General features: G+C 30.1%; 2 protein-coding genes across 3 annotated transcripts in view; both read right to left on the bottom strand.

The window, feature by feature from the left end:
• Positions 1 to 12,164, bottom strand: part of LOC129917873 (sodium-dependent nutrient amino acid transporter 1-like) — a 268,552-nt gene that overhangs the window by 163,245 nt on the left and 93,143 nt on the right. The gene's annotated exons all lie outside the window — the stretch shown is intronic.
• Positions 1 to 12,164, bottom strand: part of LOC129917867 (matrix metalloproteinase-2) — a 319,353-nt gene that overhangs the window by 2,295 nt on the left and 304,894 nt on the right. For both annotated transcript variants that reach the window (XM_055998056.1, XM_055998057.1), the window contains 2 exons: positions 11,328 to 11,474; positions 7,949 to 8,091 (listed from right to left, as the gene is read on the bottom strand). In XM_055998056.1, the coding sequence (XP_055854031.1) occupies positions 7,949 to 8,091; positions 11,328 to 11,474 (290 nt within the window). The remainder of the gene's footprint in view (positions 1 to 7,948; positions 8,092 to 11,327; positions 11,475 to 12,164) is intronic.

Consider the following 12,164-nt stretch of genomic DNA (forward strand, 5'->3'; position numbering starts at 1 on the left):
AAAGACGTTTCAAATCATCGAAATTTCAAAATATAAAAAAATTTTAATTATTTGATAAGAAATTCAAACTTTCTTATCAAATCTAGCCTACAGAATCAAGTTGAACATAAATTCAACCTAAAATATTTCTTTGAACAAACTGACTATAAATGTTGCTGAGCCCTTCACAATCTGTTCTTCTATTAACAGTATTGTCTGTATCTAATATATGCAACATTTCTATTAACATTCTTTTACTGTAATGTTTTTTTATCTGTAAAATATCTACGTCAGTAAAATCTGGTCTATGCCCCTCATCAATACAGTGCAAAGCTAAAGCTGTTTTTTGTGAATGTCCGCTATTTATATCGGACCTATGACCAGCTATACGATTTTTTAGTTTTTGCATCGAAGTTCCTACGTAAACTGAAGGACAATGGTTTGTCCCATCTCCTAAACATTTTATTTTATAGACTATGTTTGATTTCTCAATTTTAGAAAGTTTACCCTTCAAATTCGAAAACAATGAAGTTCTTAATATATTTGCCGACTGAAAAGCAATACGAATATTTTCTTTATTCCTAATAGGAGCATTTAAAATTCTATTTGAAAGATGGGGAATATATATAATGCTTCTATAAGAAACTTGTGTAACATTTGCTACTAAATTTGTCTGAATCAATGGGTTGAAATATTGATTCAATAATGTTATTATTATATTTAAAGGAAAGGAATTTGAAAGTAACGTATCCGTAATAATTTTAATGTTTTTTTGACGAAAGACAATGTCACTGATATCCAATACTCTATTAATAAAATTTTTTGCTGTATTAGTTATAACATGTTTAGGCTGTTTGGAATTGTAATTAATGAGACGACCAGAAGATGTAGGTTTTTTATACCAATCAAAAATTAATCGATTATTTTTTCTTATTACCAGCACATCTAAGTATGGAAGTTGACCATTATTTTCAAACTCTACTGTAAATTGAATTTTCGGATGAAAAGAATTTAAAGCATTTAGAGTTGAATCAACATGACTGGATTTGAGAATCATAAAAATATCATCAACATACTTTGTAATTATTTTTGGTTTATTTGGACTTTTATCGAAAACATTATCTAATAAAGCTTCCATTACAATGTCTGCTAATAATGGAGAAGCAGGGCTTCCCATAGGAACTCTATATATATCTATAAAGCCTTAAAGGTGATAGTGAAAGCTTTATATTTAGACTAGCATCTAAATATCTTTGCAAAAATTAGAACTACCGATCCCCTTGTTCTGGTAAAAAGGTTGTTGAAGTATGTAAATTGTAATGTAATGTTAATACCTTAATATCTATTTCAACAGAATAATCTGCTTTTCTTGTAGCTATCTTTCTTATAATATAATAAAATAGTACATGTAAAAAAGGCATTTTAAAAAAATTTACCCTCATGAAACTTGGCAAAAAGTTTGCTTTTGGGGAAAAGCACTAAGTCAAAAAAGTCTATGAAAACAAATTTGGTGGAAGGGTGTTGAAAAGAGGGAGGTGAAAGTCAAAAATATAGTGAACAAAATTGTTTGTTGAATATAATACTATGATAAGTTTTTAAGGAACTTTTTGTGGCTGAATCTAATGACATAAAAATAAAGTCAATATGATTGCTCTAAGAGAAGGTTATTGCCGATTTAAAACAAGGGTGCTTGTTGGTTTACTTTAAAAGGTAAAATATAACCGAAACCCACGTGAAAAACATGATACATTAATGAAATTCGGGATGAAGGTTTTAGATAAAGCAGGGTGTTTTTTTTTTTAGGTGTTGAGTTGGTTACTAACAAACCTACATAAAATTTGTTAATTTTTAAACTTGGTGAAAGAGATTTGTTTGTGGTAAGAACTAAGAATCTACAGAGGTTACAAAATTATCTTGAGTAAAAGGGTGTTTTTTTAAGAAATGATGAAATTCGCAATTAGTAAAACCACGATAAGTCCGATAAAATCAATGGTATTTAAGGTACCCTTACGAATTTTATTGAAAATGTTGTCTTTGCCAAGGGAATTACGAATTAAATGAGTCTGTAAGCTTTTTTCACGTGAAAGGGTGTTTTTTTTTAGGTGTAAGGAAAATGTGGGTATATGTACATATATGGGAAAAAAAAATTAATAATAGTGGTATCCTATTGACGTTCAGCAATTATGTTACTTTTGAGATTGGAAACAAGATTCTATAGTGTCTTTAAAAATATCATGGTAAATGGTGTTTTTTTTTTTTATTGAAATCAAAATTGATGGACCAACCTTATGAAATTTGGTAAAAACGTAGCATTTAAAATAGAAAACAAGAATAAAGAGTTTTCATCAAAAAATTTAGATGTTAGGGTGTTTTTTTTGAAGAGACAGTAAAATATCTAATTGGCCCCAAAAAGAAACAGGAAAATAGTCTTCATAGAAACCCAATTTTTATCTTTAAACAAACTTCTTCACATTATAGCATAATCTCAAGTACCTACCTCAGAAAAAACTTTTTTTTTTTAATTTTCTAAAGGAAATATTCAAAGAAACGGGAGCTGATTGAAATTTTCTGTCTTCGGAAAAGTTCAGCGCACCGAAAACCTTTGAAAAAGTATAGTTTGGTCTCAAAAAAAAAAAAAAAAAAAAAAAAATTGATTTTTTTGATGCATAATATGAATTAATCACAACCTAACACATCACACATTCTGCTGAGGTAAAAAAGAGTTTTAGTATTTGGTAATAAAACGAGTAGGATTGAAGCTGGTCGATAGATAGGATTGAAGATCAGATCATAATTAAACTTTATGTACAAAAAATAACTTAAAAAACATTAAGGAAAACAAATTGCCTTTTAAAATGTGTCCTTTCAGTTTTACCTTCTATAATTTCGTTAAGAGCAAAAAAACAACAATCATATGTGTATACTTGTACAGAAACCTATAACAAAATTATGAATCTCTAATCAAGTTAATCCTCACGCGTATAGTGCTGCCAACTAACGAACCTTCGTATAAGTACCTACACATTTCAATTCAGATGGTTATGGTATCTGCATTACCTCCGGCAGCATATAGTAGATATCACTTGTGTTGATGTCGCGCGATTGCTCTTCCCAATTGATTGGCGTCCTATCTGTCCTATACGCAAAGTTATAAAATTCAATTCTTACACTTCAATGGCTTTTGCAATATCGTTTCGGTGCTATTTTATGTTGCGTCAATTTTATTCATGATTATGATATGGATTGGATATAGTATATGCTGGTTAGTTTGGTGGGTAAACTAAAACAGCAACACCAAAAACTCCAAATAAAGATACATATACCATATAAACACGCACCTTCATCAACCATCTTGGATGGATATATTACACCAGACGCACCATTATCACTATAAGTAAGTATAGTCCCAAGTTAATTAACCATTTTGCTGAATTAATTGGCATGGACAAATATTTGACTAGCCAACCCAATAAACAAAGATATAAAATAACACCTATCGACAATGCAGGCAAAACTAGGGTGAATATAATACAAAAAACACTAAATTAAGTGTAGAACTGGGTCGCATGCTCTTGCTTCTGGAGATAAGGTTCTTACTGCATTTATATAATTATGACTCAAATACTTTAAAAGCTTTCGTTTGATCGTCAATTTCAACTTTGATTAATCAAAATCAGCATTCGAGTCTCTAAGGCAGTTTTTTGTCGAGTTCATCTCTTTATGAATCCTCAACTTAACTTCTGGAACCGTTCATCGCATTCAAAAACTTAGTAAGCTTAGAACAAAACTAACTAGCAAACTGCACTAGTCCTAAAAGAAACAAGCCCTTTAGGTTATTAATTTCGGTTTCGGCCAGTGCAGTAGTGACTTGAGAAAATCAGTCTTCATTGGTTCGTTCTCTTTGTTGGAACAAGCTAAGTGCTACCGGAGTTCATAAACATATTATTAAAGTTTGGAAGCAGCATAAGAAAGTTTATATTCCATTTCGAATTTTTGGAATTATTGATCGTTTTTGACAAAAATTCTGACAAATTTTATTCTCCGTCATGACCAAGTTTAGACTGGGGCCTTAATTTGTCACCAAATTTAAATAGAACCGGCTCTGTACACAGAATGCTAAATGGTTTAAAACGTAGGTTTTGCCACCGCATATGGTCGCTGCAGAAGTAATTATTACGTTGCGCCCAACAATGATGATTGCAATGATAAGCTTTTTGCAAAAATTCAATTAACCAAACACTCGCCGTATATAAATACATAGATACATATGTACATACATAGAATGCATATTCAATACATTTATGTAATTGAATTAAACTTGACGGTATATGCAAAACATTATGGTGAACTGATTTTAGACATTGACAGATGTTTCGGGTATGGATATACTCGTATATGATAAACATCCTAGTGAAATAAATTTTGTATTTAAATGCGGGAGATTTTTGAACACAGTGAATGAGATTAGCGGTTTAAACTGTTTATGAATTTTTAGTTAGGTAAACCGATAGATGGATAGATAAAATAATTATATAAAACTGAATCATTGGTTGGAAAAATTTATTGTTTTGCAACGAAGGATATACAAAAATGATAAGAAGTGATAACATTTGACAAATAAATTAAATTATAAACTTACTAGAAGGGCTGAGAGCTGAAATGAACCAAATCAAATTTAGTGCCAAATTCTGAGTAAAAATTCTTGTATATTTAAAATGAATTGAATTAAATAAAGTGTTTTTGAAATAATGGTACGAATTTTGAAAAAAAAAAAATTACAATTAGTTAAAAAAATTTTGCAATTTTTTTTTTTTTTTTTTAATTAATCCTTAATAAGAATAAATTTATATTTGGCCATAGCTATGCATTTATTGATATTTGAATTTAGAAGAGAAAAAGGTCCGTTGTTAATAAAAAATTCAAAAATGAAAAAAAAAGAAAGGTAAAATGTTTTTTATTTTTTTATTTTTTTCAAAATTCTGTGATCCTTTTATTCCCACTCCCATAAAATCTTTCCCCTTCAATAAAATCTAGAAAATCTTTTGATATCATCTAATTACTGAAATTTGAACAAAATTTGTTCACTAAAATTTAAGTTAAAAAAACAAAAAACAATACGACATCAACGGCAATTTCCAACTCGTAGAGGTTAAAGATCACCAAGATCGGAGCTGTTGGACTTGCTTTATTAACTCCTTTTAATTGCTTTAGTTACTCCACTATAAACTCTAATTTTTGAAGTTGTCAAAAAAAAAAGTTTTAAAAAAATCACTGAAAACAATTATAAATACAATTTTCCAAGACTGCGAATTTGATATGATTTTTTTTTTCAAACTCTGAAAACCGTATGTTTCTAGATCTTCTCGTCAGTGGCGTACGTTGAGTCGCCGGGGCCCTGGGGCAAGACTAAATTTTGGGGCCCCTTTGATATTTGAGGGCCCCCTAGATACAAAAAAAAAAGTTCGCATCCGTCATACTATTTTTTTTTTGTATGGCCTATTTATTTTTAGGTTTCTTTTAATGTTTTAATATGTTCGTAATGCACTTTGCTATACTAACTTAAAATGTATATCATAAAAGTAGTAAATACTCGTACTAGGGGCCCCCAAAATTAAATATTTAGAGACCCCTAAAATAAAAATTTGTTTAGTTTAGAATTGATAGTTCTTGGGGCCTCTGTTCTGAAGTAATATGTACATTAGGGCATTCGTTATTTTTTAATCAAGATCCTAAGTGGAAAAACAGTTTCTAAAGCCTGGTACGCTGCTCGCGCTAAATTTTAGCTCCCATACAAATTATCGAAAATTTTTAGCCGAGATAAAATGAGTCCCACACAAATTATCGATAACTTGTATGGGAATTTTATCTCGTCTAAAAAAAAATCCCCTAATTTTTTCAGATTTTTATTTTGACGCTAGATGGCGCCTCAAAAAGGTTAAAGTTTTTTCTCATTTTAAAAAGGTATATGTTGACTTATGAGGCCATTTTTTTAGATATAGCCTTAGTGTAAAGGTTCTTATCTATATTAAAAACCCTATTCAAAAAGGTATAAACCATTTTTCTAGGACAGGGCATGCATGCCTTTGGAGCCAAGAATTGATAGGTATTGGGGCCTCTGTTCTGAAGTAATATTCGGATTGCCACCAATAACGTAATGTTTTTATTTTGGGCCCTGATGTTTTTATGTTGGGGCCACTGAATTGATATTTAATTTTCCATTTGATTGTTTTGAACCACTGAAGTAATAGCTTTTGAGAATCCTCAAATAATATTTGTCCTGCCATCAGAAGTATTGACTTGAAGTAATATTTGGTATGCCATTAACAAAACTTTTTTTTGCTTTTTTGGGGCCCCTAATGTATTATTTGTGGTTGGAAAGATTTTTCAAGTAATATTTTTTTAAAAAAGCAGTTTATTTTTTTTGGGCCCCTGGGGTAACTTTTTTTTTTTAAACAATATAATATTGTGTGTCTACCAATTCATAATACATTACACTGAATTACTGAAATAATGTATCCGAAGTGATTCAAATACATTTTAATTTACTTCGTAACTGAATTTATGCTAACAGTTTCCTTCTCTGCATTGTCTCCAGTGGGGGCCCTGGAGTCGCTCGGGGACCCCGGGGCACCGCCCCGCTTGCCCCAAGGGAGTGTACGCCCCTGCTTCTCGTATTGAGAAAATTTAAAGTGTTGCGAATAAAATGCCATTTTATTTCTAAACTTGCAGATAAATGAGAGTATTAAATACAATTGTGTTGGGAATTATTATAAAATATTCATATAATCAGGCAACTGTTTCTAGTTCTTAACTAATTTGCTTCATAGCATAGAAAAATATATATATTTTAATGTAAAGACACCGAAGACTATATACTTATTCTTAAGTGTTAAAATTGTCACATTCATTTCTTCGTTTGAACCTTCAGACACATAAACAAACATGATAAACTTTTTCCTCTTCCCAATCGTCGTAAATATTGATTAAAATCTCAACAAGAAATACTTAAAAAAAAAATGTTTTATATTTTTCTCTTGTAATAAAAACTATACAGGTGCACCTCAAACTCCCAAAAAAGTAATTTTTTTTATTAATCGTAAAACAAATCATCATAATAAACCTAAATAGCTTTTTGAAAATCTAAGAAATTCATCTTTCATCGCCAACCAACATCGTTTTCTATTTATATGACCATTAAAACTTCACCCTCTATCTCGTTGTAAAGAGTGCTTGAAAAATTGCATTTTATTTTGCTTCATGATGATAAATTAACATAACTGCTACATTTAACTTTTTGATAAAAAAACAGCTAAATTCAGTTCATGAGATATTTATATTTGTATCTGCTTTATATCTATATATGAGAAAGAGCAGTCGAACCAATCAATATCAATTAATTTTTATTCGTAGCTTCAGTCACATTCTCTTTTCATCAATGATTAATTACCCTTAATCGTTCATCTTTCCGTCCATCCTAGCTGGTTTGATGTTTGCTGCGTTCAATATAGATGTGATAGACACAAAATATTGCCACACCCAAAAAAGAACTCAAATGCGGAATTGATCCTGGGGAGTTGTGATATTTTTTTTTTTTGTTTGTTTTTGATATTTGGAGGCTAGATAAGCGAGTTCTGAAAGCATATCTCACTTAACCTAATGGATGAATGAAAAAAAAAAATATCCTTGAATCTTAAATTCCTGTGATAAATTACTAGGATTATCATTGGCTAACCATTATTTCGAACTCAACAGAAAGAAACAAAAACGCGTGTTTACCCAATAAATTACATCACACCAACTTTCATAAGGACACTCAGCAAAATGCTAATCATACTTCAACAACCCATCCTGTAGTTCCGTTTGTGGTCTTAAATATAATGAAGTACGTACGACGACACGACACATGAATGAAAACTAAAAACTATGTAGAGGACACATATTCATAAATGAAGAATAGAAAAAAACTCACCCTCATCCTCGACGGCCCCATTTAGAAGCCAACTCTCCTCTTCGTCGAAATGTGCATCACCGCCACGACCTTCACCCGGATAGAATGCATGCGCCAGAACCTGGCCAGGACCATCAAAGTCATAGCCATCCCCATGCTTTTTCCTGAAATGAGATGAGACAAAACCATAGAATCAACTTTTTGTAACATATAAAAATATTCAGAGTCCTGCCTGATTGATAAAATATAAAATGAGGACGCATTTTCATGCGGCAGTTATATTGACTTGGAGAATGTTATGTTGGTATCATTTGAAAGATGAATCGATATTAAAATAGGACATAATCAACCAGCAAAGTAATGAGGATAATGGAGCAAGTTTAATGAATTGCATTTTAGTACAAAAAGGTTCTTCATTAAAAAACGAATTTATGTTTTTTTGTTGAAAACTTTTGAAATACGAGTATGTGAAAGGATAAATCAATCGAAAATATTTCAATAAGCTCTGGAATAATTTAAAGTTTTAAAGAGAGATAAAAATAATGAAAACCGAAAAATTGGATTTAATCGCAGAGTCTTTTGCATCTGAGAATGGAAATATAATGCACTTCTACAATTTTATGGATATATAGGTGTAAGTGTTTAGTTTACTTTACTGTAACAGGCATTTTTCTAACAACATTTTTTAAATGAATAGTACCTAATTTTTTTATTTTTTAAAAGAAACTTTACTGTCAAAATTAATAATATGTCAACATTTACTTTAGTTTTACTTGCCTACTGATTGATTTATTCTACTTTTGGCAGATAACGATATCGATCGAAATTGGAAATTTTTCCCACTAAAAAGATAAGGCAAAATTATATTGGACTTCACACTTGGGTCAAAGGCGTACAGCCATTAGACCGTTTTTCAAAATACTGCATACAAAAATTACAGTTTTTTTTTTAAATCGTATGTGTGGTTGTTCATATTATGTGTGAAGTTCATATTATGAAAGTACTTTCAATTTTCGGACCTACAGAACTGCAGCAACGCTAAAGTTACAGCAAAATTTTGTATTTTTAACTGGTTTCTACTGGGGGGTCATTCCGTAATTTTGAAAACGATAATCGAATCGATGATAATCGTTTTAAAGTTTGAGAATCTTTAAAGCTATTTTAAGTCAATTCTGATTCAATATTTCCTAAATAGTTCATATAAATAAAAGTTTTCGTATCCTTAGAAGTCGTATTAGTCTAGGTGATTTAGTAGTTGCCTCTTACTATTTAGGAAATATTGAATCAGAATTGACTTAAAATAGCTTTAAAGATTCTCAAACTGTAAAACGATTATCATCGATTCGATTATCGTTTTCAAAATTACGAAATGACCGAAATGATTTTGCAGAATATGCGCTTTTCAGAAAATATAAGCGAAAAACTGAAAAAGATCTCGAAAATGTATCTGTTTTTCGCTCACAACGCAGTTAACACAGGACTCTCGAAGGTGGAATCTCGATTTTATGCTTCTGGTTTCTATTCAAACAACATACTCAGTTCATTTCAATTTTTTGACACATATGATGTCAAATTATATATATACTTTAATATATTTTTCCATTTTTCAAAATAAAACTGCATAAGAAACTCATTAATGATTAATAAACTATAATTATAAAGGCGAATCACTGTGGCGTATGCGCAACATTTTTTTCTATTATAGAATTTTAACGATTTAAAAAAAAAATATCGGCAACCAAATTATAAAATTAATTGGCACTTTATTAATTTATTATGTAAAAAATCATTATATGACGTGGCGTTAGGACGGAATTCATATTCTTAACTCACTTTAAGATTTTTCTCAACTTCAGTAAGTTGTGAAATATTTTAATTTATTCGTTGATCAAAGTGATTTTTCTCAAATAACTGATAAACTTTGTGAAAATAGAGCAAAGGTTTGTCTTGAGGAAAATTTATTGTCAATCAAGCTAAGAATGAAATTTCGCTGTTTTGATTCAACTGTCAACAATTATTGTAATTTAATTATTTGTTATCGGTTTGATTTTACGGAACTCTACAAATAAAGCACAGAAAAATCTTTGAAATGTTTTTCATGATAATTTGAAATGAGTGAAAAAGTTTTTTCAAGTTTTGGTTTATTAATGCAAACTGAGGAAATTCCCAACTAAAAAAACCTCCTCGTACGTTCACTTATGAAAAATTTTGATTTAAGTGATGAATATAATTAAGGACTTTACGAACGAATTAAGTCGGTTATTTAATTTGTATTATTTTCAGAATTTTAAATTATTATTAAAAAAAAATTTAAAGAAAATTTTGTTCGCACAAGTCACGAGCACTATCTTAACCCTTTCGGACCCAGCGTTACTCTCATGTAACATTTTTTAAAAATTCGTAAAAAATATTAAATTAAACAATTTTTAAGGTTTCGATGGCTTAATTGAAAGGTAATAATGCCTAGTTACTGAATTATTACAAAAAGTTAGTCAAATATCATACCTTTATTTTTTTTTTTATATATGGTCATAATTTTTAAAAAAAGATATAAAAAATGTTAATGCAGAAAGAGTTTTGTTTTTTTGCTTAGAAGAAGTAGCATACATTATAGTTTCATAAAAAGTTATTTTCTCAGTTCCCCGACTTTTTTTGGTGGTCATAAGCTGTGCATGTTACTTACATGTAACATGAGAATAATACACTTGTTTTGCTATTTATTATTTTGGAAAATTACTTTTTGCTATTCATAATTCTTAGTTGTGATGTTGTTGACCCGATAATACCGAAAAAACATTTTTTAATATTGATTTTCATAGCTTGGGTTCGAAAGGGTTAAAATAGCACTCTTTTGCATATTCATAATGTTTTTGTTTATTTGAATCATGTCTCTTAATATTTCCACTCATTTGCTGCCTCAATTTTAAAAATCGAAAGTGAATAGTCAAAGATACGTAACAATAATATTTTCATAGATTTGGGTCATGAGGAATATTTTTTTTTTTTCAATTGAAAGAACTTTATCGTTCAATTTATGTACATATGTGGTTTACAAGTTTATCTTATTAAAATATTTTGACCATTTTTAACGTCTTCAATGATAGGTAAAAAAAAGAATTAAAAACACGAAATAAATTTGTTATAATTTGTAATAAAACCATGCATGTCCTGAAATGGTCCCGCGAAGAATTGTGTGAAAAAATCTGACCTTACAAATTCTAAAACTCTATACCCCTAATAACTGATGAATTTTTTTTATATAATTGTTTTTCATCAAAACATATCTATCAAATTCATGTAACGGAAATCTATTTTTATTCAAATTGTACATTGTGTCCTGTTGAAATTCAATTAAAGGACTCTGCAGCATGTTATTAAAAAAAAAAAAAATAAAACTCACCTTGCAAAAAGTACTTGAATGTCAGCCTGGTTGCTGTTCACCTCACGGAATGTCAACTTTGAATTTCGTTCCCAAACTGCCAAAGCATTAGTCAGGACACGTCTCACTTCGCCAGGACTCAGTGTCGACATTGTTTGATTGACCAAACTGAAAAATAGAAAAAAAAAACGTTTATGAAATTAAAATCCTGGCAAACAACTCGTTATACTGCAAATACAATTAGAAATAGGAATCGCATCACGTACCGGATATCGGATGATGTGCCATTTTTGTTTAACTGAATTTATTTTGTTTTTTTTTATTTTCATATACACAATCTTATTTTTTTTATTTTGTTTATTTTTCTATGTTTGTATTGTATTGACACCCAATTAGATGCGGATGCCCTCGTTTTATAATCTAAGAGCATATATACCTACATTATTACTCGTATATATTGATTCAGTATAGTGAGTCCTTTGAACTCTCTCAATGCTAAACGTGCAACTACTTCATGTCCTTTAGAAAAATGGTACAGGAATATAAAAAAAAAATAAAAAAAGAAAAAAATTGTATATATAAATGAAAAGCAGGACACTGCAACGTGTCGTCTGCATTCGAGTTGAGGATTTGATTCGATTGCTTTCGAGTTAATTTTCGAAAGAGAAAAGACCGACAGACATATCAGACAAAGAACGACACACAACAAACGAACGAGAGCGATAGTCATTGGGAAATGTACTGTAATTACCATTGTCAACGAATGGCCTGGAAAAGGGATTCCTAGCTAAATAGAAGAATAAATACAGTGAAGTAGTGAATGTGCACCAACAAAACCCCAAATGAAATGGAGTGCGG

This window comes from Episyrphus balteatus, chromosome 4 (assembly GCF_945859705.1).
Source record: "Episyrphus balteatus chromosome 4, idEpiBalt1.1, whole genome shotgun sequence".
Classification (NCBI taxonomy): domain Eukaryota; kingdom Metazoa; phylum Arthropoda; class Insecta; order Diptera; family Syrphidae; genus Episyrphus; species Episyrphus balteatus.